The 15,827-nt window shown below is 37.9% G+C and overlaps 1 protein-coding gene across 1 annotated transcript in view; it reads right to left on the reverse strand.

The window, feature by feature from the left end:
• Positions 1-755: 755 nt before the first annotated feature.
• The window catches only part of sh3bp5b (SH3-domain binding protein 5b (BTK-associated)), a 29,106-nt gene continuing 14,034 nt past the window's right edge, over positions 756-15,827 (reverse strand). Inside the window, exons 4-9 of the mRNA XM_015001175.2 lie at positions 10,453-10,617; positions 10,106-10,236; positions 5,665-5,707; positions 5,164-5,383; positions 3,457-3,816; positions 756-1,658 (exon numbers count right to left, since the gene is read on the reverse strand). Coding sequence (XP_014856661.1) covers positions 1,453-1,658; positions 3,457-3,816; positions 5,164-5,383; positions 5,665-5,707; positions 10,106-10,236; positions 10,453-10,617 — 1,125 coding nt within the window. The 3' untranslated portion in view covers positions 756-1,452. The remainder of the gene's footprint in view (positions 1,659-3,456; positions 3,817-5,163; positions 5,384-5,664; positions 5,708-10,105; positions 10,237-10,452; positions 10,618-15,827) is intronic.

Genomic DNA, 15,827 nt, shown 5'->3' on the forward strand with positions numbered 1-15,827 from the left:
TGACTTTAAAGTAAAAGGTTTCTTGGAAAGTTCTCCCTCCAGAGAAGTTCTGAGGAAAGAATCACAAGAAAGATCCTGAAGATGAAGCCGACTTAAGAGCAAGCTCAAATTTGCACATCACACATAACTGAGCCACACTGTTGGACTCTGTTGTCCTTCCACTCAATTTTCTAATCATTTTCTTGGATGCTTCTTGTGAAAAAGTGTCAAATTTCTCCAGGACACCTGTCTGTGGTTAGGGCTGGTTGTGACATTACATTTCTAAGATGCTGAACTTTAGGCTTTAGCAGAACTAAATTGATGAAAGATATTGATCTAAGTAATACATCATTAAAATAAAAGTCATTTTTTTTAATTGAGTTACTCAAAGTAATTCACTTCAATTGTAAACAGCAAACTAAACCGTTTGTGCCTTAGTGTGAACTAAGAGAAAGCCATTTTCCTAGAAACATTTTGTCTTCTCGTTCAATTACTTCAGATTAAGTCCAGAATCTCCACTCTGAGCTTGAGGCAATGTGTGGCGATTGCAAGATAATGGTTTTGTTTTCACTTCAGGACACTTCCAGGAAGCAGGGTAGGCTTCTGGGGACATCTTCACCTCCCTCCTCTGTTCTCAACATACGGATCAGAATAAAAATCAGATTTGCCAGGAAGAAATTTTCCCCTAAAAAAAAAAAAAAATTATTTAAAAGCAAAAAATCCTCTTCTCTCTTTGGGAGATGTTCCTTAAATAAAATTGATTAGAAGAATAATACTTTTTTGTCAACTTCTCTCTTTATTCAAGCTAAATTGCACCACATGTTTAACAGTTTCTTGTTGTGCACTGAGGAATCTAAAACACGCTGTGGGGTAAAACAGAAATGAGAAGCTGGAGCTGTAACTTTCCCGAACTGCAGTTTGTGTCCCATAAACAATTTTTAACACTTAAATCCTAAATATTAAACACATATCATACATCACAACATTGTCTTATCAGTATTATAGAGTATAAGGCTAAAGGCTAGTTAGTTGTCCTCCACTGTGTCCCAACTTCCTTTAGATGTTGAACTAAGCTGAGCGCAGTCTCTTACAGTATTCTATGAGCCATTTAACTGTAATATATAATTCAAACCCAGGCCAAAGGTTATTTGCAGGCAGCTGGTTTGTTGCTTTGTCATATAATATAATTATTTTACTGGAGAAAAATGTAGCTTTTATTCTTTTTATCATTTACCAGAGTTTGTTTCATCTGATGTGGGAGTTCCTAGGTGTGTGAAGGTTGTAAAAGATGCTTAAATTACACCAAATATAACATTCAAAGTTTTCTGTTTAACCATGGAGAGTGGAGTTTGACTACAGAAGTGGAAAGTAGCTTATTAACAACCCATAAGAGTTCCAGGAGTTTTTGGTTCAGAATTCAAGTCTCTGCAGAACCGCAGTCCCTCTGAAATATTCCCCATTTGCTCCTCAGACTCATTTGACGAGAACAACCGTTTGTCCCGGTTCAGTCTTCTGGGGACAGCTCTCCTTGTTTTTGGTGTTGCCAACTCGCGGCCGTCGCAGGTTGAGGAAACTGAAGCGAGCCTCGAGGCTGAAGCTCCTCTTGGTGTTGGAAGTTGCGATGACGTTCCCAGTCGGAGCGTTGTCCAGATCTCCCTCTGCACCTTCAGCTCGGTCACCTGCAGATAGGAAGAAGGTCAGGTTTAATGATGGACAAAAGAAAAGTTTAGTAGAGGCGTTTCAGTTATAGAAATTTACAGTCCTGCCATCAGGCATCCTGAAAGTTTACTTATATCAACAAACTTGATGTTACATCTTTTTTTAAATTCTGAAAATTCTCTGCAGTTGCTCCACACAACTTTTTGTGTGGCTACAAGAAAAACAAATCTGGCTGTTCGGAAACATTTCTAGATGGAAAAAAGGCCAAATTACTGTGTGAAAACAAAAGTGGCACCATCCATCACTTTTAAGGTAACAGTTTTCAAACTGCAGTTAGCACGACATGAGCAACATGTCTGTAAAGCAGCAGACTGCAGGCTAGCTAAGCAGGTAGCTTGACTAACTTGACTAGAGCAAAAAGGGGCTGACATTTCCATTTGAAATAAAATCAATAGATTTTACATATTTTGATGTAAAATTCTGATTTTATTTTAAATCCTATAAGAAACTGTGGTATTCTTACTCAGGATTTTCGTACTTTAAGATGTTCGTATGAACCCCGGTTCATATGAGAACGCTAACTAGAATGAAATAAGAAAATAGTTTCTAGATTTTGTGAGAAGTTGACAGATGGAACCAGAGCTCAAATCTCTTAATTCAGCTGAACTGAAGGGATGTAAACAATTTTCTTTCTGGATACGGATCTGCAGATGGGTTTCTTCTCTGCACACGAGCCACTGGGGCCAACTGTCACTTTGACAAATGTTACGCTTTAGGGGAGCAGGTGTGAGCCAAGCAGGTAACAGGAGATGGAGGACCTGAACTGAAATAGATACGGAAATTCCATCAATCTCACTTTATTTATTTTTGCTCTGCTTTTGTTTATTTTCCTCTCTGTGTGTACAGTGTGCACACAGAGCCTTGTTAAGTCTCTACAATTTTTGATGACCATTATTCTATAAAAAACTTTTATCCAAGGATTTATCCAGGATCCAAAAATGCATGATTTTGCATTGCAAATAATCCCTGAAGTGGAAATTTTCTTTTTAAAAATATGCACACCCTTCCTTGAAGCCTACTTTTATGTTACAATCTCTGCAGCAGAAGCAATCAGTTGTGTTTCTTTAAAACAGAATTTGACTTGTAATACAAGTAGGGCTGCAGCTAACGGTTATTTTAATAATTGGTTATTCTATCAATTTTTTTGATGATTAATCAGATGACAAATGGCAATTTGCAATTTTCATTTAACCACTTAAACTTATTTTATACTATATTAAAATATTTAAAATAATAATAAATAGATTTATTTAAAGGCTTGATCATAAGCCTTTCTGCTACATTCAACATCATTACAATGTAGGGCGGATCTGTTAACTATTTTTTCAATTAACCAATTAATAACTGGACAATAAAAGGTGCTTAGTGGAGGAAATGTACAGAATTTGAACCATGTGAGGCTAAAACTATAACACTTCTAAGTTCTGTGAAAAACATACAGACAAAGGAGGTTTTTCATCCAAAATGCAGAATGCTAAAATTTTTTGTCAAATTTTTATTTAATTACTGTGATTTCACAAGCGGCCTGTTTTAAAGCCTGTATGCTCTTATTGATGACCATTTGATTACCAAATTAGTAAATGATCATTTCAATAATCGATTCATCGTGATTCATCATGATTAATCGTTTCAGCCCTGACAGTTTCAGGGCTGAAATTGTGAGTGATCTCTTCTGAAGTCACTCACTCAAAACACTTTTTTTATTTTTTTCCCCTCTAAATTCTCTGGTAAATCCAGGTGCATCTTCCCCACCATCACCTCTTTCCAGGTCACATTCGGGTGACGAAGCGCCGCTGCACTCGCTGCGAGGTCCCAGCACGGGCGAGATGAGGCCGAAGTCCGACAGCGAGACGGTGCTGGGGAGGTCGAGGCTGCAGGGCCGGGAAACAAGAGCTGGGGACGACGTGGACGAAGATGAGGATGGAGTGGGAGACGGACAGTCGGATGAAGACGTTCCGGAGGAGGAGGAGGAGGAGCCGGCGAAGGGGCAGGGTGACAGGAGCTCCTGGGGGCTGCTGGGGGTCGACCCGAGGCTGCTGGTGGAGCGGGTCTCTGAGTCCTCCTCAGACATCAAGCTGCTCCCGCCGCACGGCTCGTCATCGAAGCACTCTGAGGCCACTGGAGAAAAGACACGGCTGGTTTTAATACACAGCGAGGAAGAGGTCAAAAGGGTGATGGAGCAAAAAGAGATAGAAAAAAAATTCAAAATAAAGAAAGAGTGGTGATATAAATAGACATGAGAGCTGTCGCGTCTCTTTCTGAGGGGGCGCATCTCATTTTCAGCACATAAATAAAAAGCACATGAATGCTCAGTCAGTGTCCCGGCTTATTTTAAGCCTCACGCGCCTCTGCTCAGAGTCTCCTTAAACTAGGCTGCTGTTACCATAGTAACACACTCAAAGTTAATCTACAGGCCACACTGATGGGCATGCGAGACGGATATTCAGATTCTGTGGGCTAGTTTCCAAACCATGTGATCTGGAAGAGGAGGGAGAGTTTTGCGGGCATCTCCTCTGCTGAAGTCACTCTGCTCCTCAGTTTTTGCTTCAGATAATAAAAACTTCTCAAATAAAGCTCAGAGGCTGCTTGGATGAACTTCAGCTGAAATATTCTAAAGAAAATGATGAAGAAAAATAGAAAAACATGAATTCTTTAAAAAAAAAAGTTATTTTTCTATGGTAAAATGGGTTTCTGACAATTAAAGTTAATTAAAGTGGTGAAACTTTAATACCAGAATTCATTTTGCAGTGTTTACCATCAACTGTTAATCACTTGGTAGACGTATAAATTACTACTGTGTCACTGGCTTTTCTCATGTTCTGTAATTTCTCTAGAGACATAAATGAACTTCTACCAACTTTAGCATCAACAGAGATTTCAGTGGAGTCCCTGGGGAATATATTGTATTACAATACGACTCAACATGCAACTGTTTATTGTTCTGGTATCAACTGAGGAAGCCTGTTTTATTTGAATTGTATTATTATGGAGGAGATTTTACTTTTAATTCTAAACTGCCATTGTAGTAATAAATGCCTGGTTTGTTAGAAAATGTTTAGCTTTGTTTCTCCATGTTGTTCTAATGTTTTGGGTCAGAAAATGTGTTCTGTGTGTTCTTTAAGCTGCTTTTCTTTGTTAATCTCTCCTGCTTTTGCTTTCGACAGTTATCAGTTGTTAAAGGAATGACAACAAGGTCTTTAAAAAGGCAGAACTGCTGGCTCTGATAAGAACATCCCTCCTGTTCACTCATGAAACAGATTTAGGCTTTTAATCTCACAGTAAAACATCTCTACAAATCAAATTTTTGTAGTGTGCACTTTTTTTTGTAATTGTTCAACTGAACACGGTTAGGTTTGACATAAAACAGCAAGTACTCACAGGATAGGGAAACCTTAGTACTTTTAAAAGTTCATCAAACATTTCTCTGAAGCTGAACGAACCAGAGAAACCCGACTCTGAACTCACTGGATATTCCATCCGACTCCATCTTGAAGCTGGAGACGTCGTCCCCAGAACTGCTGTCCCCCTCGGCGCCGACTCCCGGTCTGCGCGGCCCAATGGTGGAGCTCCGGCGGCGCTCGTGGATTTCATCAGAGATCATCTCCAGGTTCTTCAGAGCTGTCCTGTACTCTCCTTTGGCCTGAGACAGTTTGGCTTGTCGCTCATCCACGGTTTTCTTCAGGTTCTGGAGGAGAAAAGAGGAGCAAACTGAAAAGTGATGCTACAAGATGTAAAGGTACATTTTGGTTTAGCATGAACTGTGCTGAGAGCAGAATTAAGGAGTTTTGATTAAGATGTCTGAGGAGAATATTTTGTGTTTGAAGGAAATTAAATATTACAGAAGTGCTTTCTGGAAGTTCAATGTTGGACACATTTAAACTAGTCAACATTTCAGGAAAAATAATTGAATCCAGTAAAATCATCATCCAAAGTTGAATCAGTAAGAGTTTAACAGTCATGACGTACCTCCAGCTGAAGGTAGTACTTCGCCTTCATCTCAAAGTACGGCCTGTGGAAGAGAGGTCAGAGGAGAGGAGATTAGAAGGGGGTGAAAAAACACAGTACAGAGCAGAACCCACATCATCACCATGGCAACCTGCTGGAGGAGAAGGAGATAAAGGCATTGTGATGTTGAATGAGCAGGCAATGCAAAACAAATTAACACCCTGCCAAGGCAACGCACAGCAAGGCAGCAGCTTCTGATGGAGATAGACTGAATCCAAGAAGAAAACATCCAAATGATGCTTTACCTCTCAGAAAATATGAGTAAAATGAGCTAAATATGAAAAAATCTAAAACATTTTTATCTTAAAGAGAATTTGTTGAGTTTCCACATTGTCTACCTTATTTAGCAACGGCTCAGCAATAAAGCATTTTTTGTTCTTTTCAAAGAATATTTATATTTTCTTTATTTAAATATTAATTCTAAATTTTGGAATACATTGGTGAATGTTCAGCAAGAATTGTATACCAAAAATGGTATTAGCATCATATATCATATCATATTAGCATCATATTTTCTACATTTAGCATCATATGCTTCAGAGTTTTTGAAACCAAGAATCCAACAGCATGCTTTATGAATTACTGCACTGTGCTTTGATGCATTAAACGCTAACTGTAAAGTGGGATACTAGTGAGTTTTTGGCAACTTACATCAATTAGGTCCTAAAATTTATATTCATCAGGTATTGGATTTGGTTGCTTCAAGTCTGGATTTTTATGCACTGCTGCTAAACTCTCTCAAAACTCTCATTTTCAAACAAACAAACATATTTTCTCCTCTGACCATTGTCAAATAGAGATCTTTACATTTCCTCTGCTTGTCCAGACATGCCCTGCCTGCCTCAGCTCATACACCCTCCTCCTCACTCTAAGCTGTGAGATGAAGATAGAGGACAACATGACAGAGGATCTTACGCAACATTTCAGGTTGAATCAGGATCAGTTTTGAAGATGCTGAAAGAGTTTCAGGCCTTACAGCCTATAGTGTTGTAGCTGCAGAATGAAAAGCTAAGTTTTAGCAGGCAAATTGTGGCATTGTGCGCTGGAACTAGACTGGTAATTTTACGTTTTAGTGTATTTAAATTTAGAATGAAATCTAAAATTTGAGTTCAACATGAAACCGCTTCACTAAAACAAAATCTGTATAAATGTGTTCTGGTTTTCAGTGAACAATAAAATTTGTTCTGATGGAACTGGTTCCTCGAACTTTTCTGAAAAATGTCACACACTAATGAGATTTTTTATGCTTTCACATTTTCTATCATGTGATTCTGCAGTTCCGCTGCAACTTGTGACTGCGCCACATTTAGCCAGACTTCCCCTTTTTAGACACCTGTTTAAAATCACCTGACTGCTTTCTGTGGGGTTGAGTAAAACAAGGTTTTACCATTTTTAGATGAACCACTTTCCTCTGAAAAGAGAAGCACAATATCACCTCGACGCAAAAATAGAAAACTGAAACATCTCGCACCTGGTTCGGTTTTGTCACACTACCTGTCATTAAGCTGTTTTATAGGGACAGATGGACAGAAGAGAGAACATTATAAACTGATTAGGGCTGTTGTAAACGAATATTTTAGTAATCGAGTAATCTATCGATTATTCTTACGATTAATCGAGTAATCGGATAAAAAAAAATTATAAAATGAAATATTGGTAAATCTGGCATAATACCGGTGTTACCATCAGATATCAATATCAGTCCAATTTTTCATATTTGAGCATCCCTAACAGTTGCTTTTTTGTAGTTTAGAAAACTAACCTGTAACAATAATAGCTCACTTTCTAAGTTAACCAGAAGAAAGGTTATAGAAAAATCTGAAATTATATTGAATTTAATAACAAAGAGGCAGGCTCACAAATATGCTTATAAAAATGTCTACAATCCAGCTTTTAGTTTATGTATTCATCTTCAGTGAGTTTAATAGATTAATTAAACTCACCTTGCCACCTAACCTGTCACGCTTTGGGTTTGAAAATATGGGAAATGCCGCCTGGAGTGGGAGGAGAGGGCGAATGAACGAACATGGGGTGGAGGGGAGGAAATAGACCAGCGGACTGACGAACCGTTAGACCGGGGGACGAACACGGGGGGAAGCAATACGGGATATTTACGACACCTTCACTGGTCACACTCAGAAACTCATCTACCAGCCATGTACGATGCGCTCCGCCACCCGTTTCTTCAGACCGGGATATGAAATTTATTGTGCGGTTCGTCGGTAAAGCTACATTTACACGGTAAGCATCAGCTACTCAGCCGCCCGCCCTGTTCAGGCTATCCGCTCACCTCAGCGCTCTTCCCGCCGTTCGCTTTCAACCAGCAGCCCCGGAGGAGAAATGCTGCCGTACTCCAGGCATTCCCCAGTCATTTTAAGGATGCTTATTGGTTCCCCAAAAACGATAAAAAGTCGGGCATTATCATCAATCAATAAAATCCCCACGGGCCAATCTTGAAGATTGGACTTTATGCCGCTGAGACTTAGCTTTTGTCAACAACTCAGAGGCGGAAGTGAGAGCTCCGCGCAACGCAAATGAAGTCCCGGCCGGAACACGGTGCGCTAAATAATAAAACATAAATTAACGAAGCTTCGAGGCAGGTAAATTTTCCTCGAGGAATTTTAGTAATCGAGGTACTCGAATCATTCGAGGAATCGTTTCAGCCCTAAAACTGATGCAGCTATGCTGAAATACAGTTCTCGGGTTTTCAGCAGAACATTTGGCTGAAATCAACATCAAGCAGTCAGCCATGCAGTGACAGTCTGCTTGGAGGCCCTGCAGCTCGCCGCCATGCTGTGTCCACATGCTGGACCAGCAAAGGACAAGCTGTCAGAGCACATCCAGGCGAGATGCAGCTGAAAATACCACCGTGAAAAACCAGAACTCGCACAAAATATGCATGTATATGTCAAATCCATTCTAACAAGTCCTTGATGTAGTTTATCAACATGTTACCATGACCAGTGGCAATTTTAGCATCAGAAATTCATGAATTTATGACAATGTTTGAATTTATAAGAAATGACCACACTACTGAAACTTTTAAACACAATCTGTCAGATGTTCAGTTAAATGGAGATAAATCGACATCAAAGGGTAACAAGTATGTACTGTTGTATTTTAGGTTTGTGTTTATCTGTTTTTATCGCTGCCAGCCGCTACTAACTGCCTGGTGGGTTAATGTGAAATTTTATCTTCAGAATGTTCTGGTTTGTCTGTTTTATTGTGTCTAAATTCTTGGACTTCTAGAACTGTAACCACGTATCTCTTTCTACTCAGCAGCATTTCTAGAAACAACATGCATTTATTTCTGAAACTATTTGGCAAGTTATACTTTCTCGAAAACATCAGTACAGCAGATTACGACAGAAGTTCCAGCAAGCCTTCATAATAAAAGCGTTGAATATAAATTTACTAGATTTCTAACATAAAGCAAAATACATGCTCAATCCAATTAATATAGATCAAAACATCCTTTTTGGACTTTTTCTCTTGTAAAAACCCAAGAGGTTGGTACAACATAAAACTAAAAAAGACTATTTATCATAACAAGAATGGCAATGATTACAGTTTTGCTGCTGCTTTCACTTCTAATGAATAAAACTGAGCAGGTATAAACAATGGATGGATGAAATCAGACAACAATTTTTGGTAACACTTTATTTGAAGGGGGGTGAATAAGATTGTCATGACACTGTCATAAACACATGTCATGAACATGAATAAGCCTTCATGAATATTTATGACTGTTGTCATAAAGCGTCATTCGGTAAATTATGACACTTTTAAAACAAAGTTGACATTATTCAAAATGTCTTTGTTATGACAACTTGACATTAACCAATAAATCATTACTGTTTAAACTTTACCTTTAATAACATAAAGTTACCTAATTTTTAAAGTGCAATAAGTAATATTTTATAACAAATTTATATCAGTAATGATTTCTTGGTTAATGTCAAGTTGTCATAACAAAGACATTTTGAATAATGTCAACTTTGTATTAAAAGTGTCATAATTTACCGAATGACGCTTTATGACAACAGTCATAAATATTCATGAAGGCTTATTCATGTTCATGACAGGTGTTATGTCATGTTTATGACAGTGTCATGTCAGTCTTATTCAACCCCCTTCAAATAAAGTCTTACCCAATTTTTTTATGACTACATTTCTGACAATATTAAGGTATTTGTGTGTACTTTGTTACAGAATTCTAGGTTTAATAATTCAGTGATTTAATTCTGCATGACTTGCAAAATAAAAAAATATAGAAAAGAAAGAACATCTGGGTCCCTTTTAAATTTAAAAGGCTTGAAGCTCAGGTCTTGTTAAAAGTTGCTGCAACAGGATTATGACTGATCTAATTTAATGTCCCAAAGCCGCAGATCGATGCTCTTACTTGGACTTGCTGATGGTTCGTTTCAGTTTCTTCTCCAGCTGTTTCATGCGGCTGATGGCTGCCGTGTATTTCGCCGCCGTCTCCTTGTGCAACAGCTCACTTCTCGTCTTGGTGTGCTCTGCCTCCATCACCTGGAAGAACCATTGGCTATTCATCTCTGCTTCGTATTTGTTAAACAAATTATTACACTGTGGATTATGCTGTGTGTTTTAGTTAAAAAATTTAATTCTTTACAAGTTAGACCCATGAGTTTGTCCATTAAGTGTCCCCAAATGGATGAATTCATGGAAGACTTGTTCAATGCTCAACCAAAATCTAAAACCAAGACAATAAAAGCCTCTGCTCACCCGCTGTGTGGCGTGGTTCAGCATCTCCTGCCAAGCGGAGTCGAACTGCCGGTTGTCTTCCTCCAGGAGCCTCTGCTCAGCCAGGGAGATGGTTTCCTTCGCTGCTCGCAGAACCTCGGTGGCTCGGTTGAAGTCCTGCGTGGCTTTCTGGGCCTCCAGCTGGGCCTTTTGGACAAATGAGAAGAAATCTGATATATTTCTGCCTTTTTAAATCAGACCTTTTTTTGACCTAAAGCAAACTGTGCAGTTTATAGCGTCAACACATTTTAGATAGTAAACTTTTAAAAGTAATGTATTATGCATCCTTGAACAGGTTAGGATAGGCTTATGAGCTATACAAAATATGGTCACTACATTTTTTGCACAAAATGAACTTCAGATTATAGTCTGCTCAGTTTTGCCTCCTTTCAAAATGAGGTTTTTTTAGGGCCTCTTGTCACTTTAAATCCAGATAAGCTGCTGCTGGCCACGCCTCCCAACAATATTTACAAACACACGTAAAAATGGCAGCAAATAGATGCGCAATTAACAACCTTACATCTTTGGAAAGCAGAAGTGGAGCCTCCTGCACAACCCAGAAGAACACAGCAACTGGTTTTGGAATGGTAAGAAACAACAAAACACGTCTTTCCAAACAAGACTGAAGAGAGAGAAAACCAGCTGACTAAACACACTGAAACTCAGCTTGGTTTGGTAGGTGACAAGTTAGGTTCCACTGGGGTTGCTAGGTAATGGTTGGACTTTCCTGGAGTAGCTAGATGAGAGCCAGTTCTTGCTGATTTGTGACATTTCATTCAGGAGGTTTTTGACACCAAAACATTAACTTATTGCCAAAAATAAGTGACTTAGAGACCCAAATGAAAGTACAAAAATTTGAATTTTGCATAATAGGTCTCCTTTAAAACAGGTCTCCTTTCTGGTTAATATGTCGAAAAACAGCTACAGAGTCCAGAGTCATTCAGCAACAAAGTTTTATTTTATGTCATCGCTACAAAATTCAGTTTGATTTAATTTGTTTACAAATACCCAACAAATGTCATCTCAAGATACTTAAGATGACAAGCAGTTCCAATTCAAATCCAGAAATATAAAACCAGATTAGTCCAATCAATCCTACAGACAGATTCAAATTCAACTGCAAACAATTCAGTTTGACTCTGGTTATAACACAGTTACAGTCCGTTCTTAATGTTAATTGTTAAAAGGTTAGCAGATAGCATCGAGACTCTGACTTTGCAGCTTGTGGCGATATCAGCTTTACACCATCTGTATGAACACACAGTGACTTTACACACAACACTAACCACCCAGTGAATAACTTCCTCAACCACGAAGGACTGCTGTCTAACTGTTTACTTAGAGATCTTTACAAAACAAACTTTAAAGCACTCTGTAGACATTATTGAGCCTAGAAACATTAAATGTGCAGAAAGAAGCACGTGATATTAAATACAACAAACAAAAATTGCTCAATCACAAAGCTATTTGTTGCATTGCTCAAATGTTTTGTTGCATAATACACCACTGAGTTTGCCTTTGTGTTTCATGTGAAGCTTTAATGCCATGTTTCTCAGCTCCAGCAACAAATACGACACAAACAAGATGTCTGACACACTCCCAGACTGGAGCCTCGTCAGTTACATCACACGGGTGGAGAAGGTTTCACGTGGATGTGTAAGAATCAATTCATGTCTCTGGTGAAAGTGCGTAGATAAAAAGTATAATGTTCATAAATTACATTATAGAAAAGAGTGTTTTTAAATGCAGGCACACAAATTAGCACTAAACTGTGTTTTATGTTAGAAGTTTAAAGGAAACAACAAAAGCAGTTGTGATAATAAATCAACACTATGCTGCAACTTTTTTGAACAAAAAACCACAAACATTCCAAACTTCTAAAATATGTAATGTACAGTAAAGATATTTATTTCTGGTTAACATGTTGAATAATGATGACAACCTTGCCTTTAACTCGCCATAAGAAGTCTGAATTAAGACTTTATTCAAGAAAAAAAGCACAAGCTGAACATGCTGTATCTGCAGATATGAAGAAATGATATTAATGTGCTGAATCATCACTGATGAGCTGCCAGTTTATCTGACTTAGAAAAAAAAAGTTTGAGTTGAGTTTACTCTGCAAGGACATTTTTATTTAATTAAAAGCAAAAATTATTATCTGTGGTGGATTTGTGAGCAAAGCATGCAGGTGTGAAAACCTTGGTGAATATTGAGTCAGATAATGACTCCACTGACCCTGAATGTGGACTCTGCTGTATCTGAAGACTTGTAAACAAAATTAGACCAGCAGGTCATACAGTTATTTAGCTGCTTTGGTGTGAAAAGCAGAAAACAGTAACAGACCTCTACAATCTTGCAGCAATCTTATAGAAATATCTCCAGATCAAATTATTCCAAGCCCATACTTTATTTTTTTATTGTTCTGTTTACTTGACTCTGATGTGGTCACATGAAAACTGATTTCCAAGAATATTTCCTTTGCCAATAGTTTACGTCCAGACAGTCCGAGCCTCCCATCAGCGCAGCCAGCTGAACTCTGCAGACAGGTTGACATCACCACATGCTCACTGTAATTTCATTATCTACAGACATCGTCACGCCAGCGCAGCAAGAGCCAAACAACTCCCGCCTTGTTGCAGTCATGGAGCAAGCTTTGTTTTCCACCCAGAACCACAAGTTACACAACTCCATGAGACTGGGCCACTGTTCTCATTCCCAAGTTTAAGTGTATATCCACTGCTGCATTGTGGTTAGTAACGCCTGACTGCAGATGGATTTAAAGAGGATTAGGGGCAGATGCTGACATAAAGATGTCTGAGATAATAAAGCTCTGCATAAAAAGTAATAGTCACTTGTTTCAGTACCACTGTTTCCTTTAATATGAAAACTTTGCTTCACATATTTGACTGTATTGCATCTACTGCAAGCAATAAGAACCTCAGGAGAGACAACTGGGTATAAAAAAACCAAGATGGATAGCTAATATAATAAGCCAAAATACCCAACCAACAGAGCCTGTCTGAAAAGATGAGTCACTACCTGCATAATAAAGACTTTCATGTTCAAGTCCAAAAAAAAAAAGATGAGAAGGTAAGGAGTAGATTAAATTTTTAGCTTTTATTTGCAGACGAAATATGTAGGTTCCTGTAAAATCTGTTTTATTACTTTCCAAATTCTGATTTACTTTTTCTCCAATTTCTACTTTCTTTTCCCCATTCTAACCATTTTTATTCACCCACAAAGTCTCAGAATGGGGTGAATAACAAAGAATTCAACAAGTCAGCAGCCAAAAGAGTTCCACATATTCTGTTATTCAACATCCATGTCTCCACTGAAGCCCATAATTATTAGCCTCTTGTGTTCTGGCAGCTTAAATAAAACAGGAGCAAGAACAGAACCATGTGGAACACCAAGATTCACATCACTAGTCAATTTGATCTGCTGCTTTCCTTTGTTAAAATTTGAATTACTGGAATTTAATGATTTTCTGAAAATGACTGTCAAAACTTGCCTTACACTGAATTAAACCTGAATGACTTGCAACAAGAATGAATAGTTTCAGTTAATTAGATTGAACTGAGAGCTCTTAAATTTAATCAATACTACTTTTTGTTGTATTTTGTTCACCTCAATTCCATTGATTTGTGAAACATTAAAGCTTTGAAGTTTTTAGTTGGCTTCAAATAACATAATTAGCACACTAATTTTCTTTTGAGTTCTGTAGCTGTAATGTTTGTTTATTCTCAATCACCTTCCTGTCAAAGTTTATATGAATGGTGTCAAAGCAATGTTAGAAAAATCTGAGAACTGAAGTCCTTTCTTCATCAATAATGGAGCTAAAAGAAACGGTCTTCTTTTCCCCTTCCTCCTCCTCTGCTGTCACGTTGCCCAATAAACCCATCTTTCATGTGTTGACACCCATCCCACCCTCTGCCTCCCTCATTCTGTCAGCACAGACATGAAACACTCTGCTGCTTTTGCTGTAGGAAAAAAAAAATAAAACAGCAGATGTAATGCAATCAGTAAACATGCTCCAAATAAACAAATTATCTATGAAAAAATATATTTTTTCAACTTGTTTTTGACCCTTTGTGTTGTAACCCAATGAAACTTTGTTCCCACTTTGTGTTGATTGCGTTTCAAGCCCATTCGATTTGCGACGTTATTTCCCTACACTCTCTGCAACAAATAAAACCATTTACTTTTTTGTTCCGCCTCATCGTCTTCGCCCTACTTCTCTCAGCAGCATCAACAAGGCAGCCACAGGCAAGAGAAACATCAATGCTGTCACCATGCAGCAAGTGTTCAAAGACCCCATTCACTAAGTGGGACAGTGAAGAATAAGAAAATGAAAGAGGAAGCAGTAAATGGGAGATAACAAAAAGAAGGAAAACTTTGCACAGGCACAACTAAGAATATGACCCATTTTTTCCACAATTTAAGATTAAAACAACTAATGTGATGAGCAGGCAAACTCTGTATTCCTTCTGTTTTACTGTGCCAACATGGATGAGTAAAATATGTCTAAACATACATAGATAGACCAAATGCACATAAATTCATACAAAGGATGACATTCTCAAACATTTGTCATGTTCCTTTAACTTCAGTGAGGCTTTAAATTTAAAACAAACATTGCTACTTCCTTTTAAGCTCCACTTAGTCTACAAATGTGTTGTTACCAGAGTAGCTGGGTTCTCCATTTAAAACAGCGCATTACTGTTTCATACTGTGATACTTTGTGACACAAATATCTTGTTTTTTTCAGTGCTGGAGTTTATTCTAATGCTAAATGTACTTTATGTTTGAGGTTTTTTCACCCACCTCTAAAATTCTGCATATTTTACTTCTTCCATTAATTCACTGTTTGTTACATTATTCTTTCTACTGTCTGCTTTTTCTTTCAATGTGCATCTTCTTCCACCACCATTTCCTTTCTATATCACATTTACTTATGATCCTTCACTTCCAATATCCATTATTTATTTTTGCTTTGATGAAATGATATAAACTCACATTTCCAAAATAATGTTCACATGCAAGACTGAATAATTTATATATGTGGTGCTACTTGTTTTCAGAAACCACATATCAACTGATCTGAACACAGTCACAAACATTCATAGTTATAAAATGCATCAGCGTGGTGAGAGAAACATATTTTAGAGATTGCAGCATCTTGACAATTACATGCAATCAAATCTAATGATTTGACCTCCAGCTGCTGTGCAGACTCACACAAGGCTGGCTGACACTACACATAATTTCTGTCATGTTGTACCTTTTTTATTGGCCTAAAAATCTAGGAGGACAGTAGGACATAATCATCTATAATAGCCGTCGATAAAAAAAGATTT

Source organism: Poecilia mexicana, unplaced genomic scaffold (assembly GCF_051168715.1).
Source record: "Poecilia mexicana isolate PSO_F unplaced genomic scaffold, ASM5116871v1 scaffold_16, whole genome shotgun sequence".
Classification (NCBI taxonomy): Eukaryota; Metazoa; Chordata; class Actinopteri; order Cyprinodontiformes; family Poeciliidae; genus Poecilia; species Poecilia mexicana.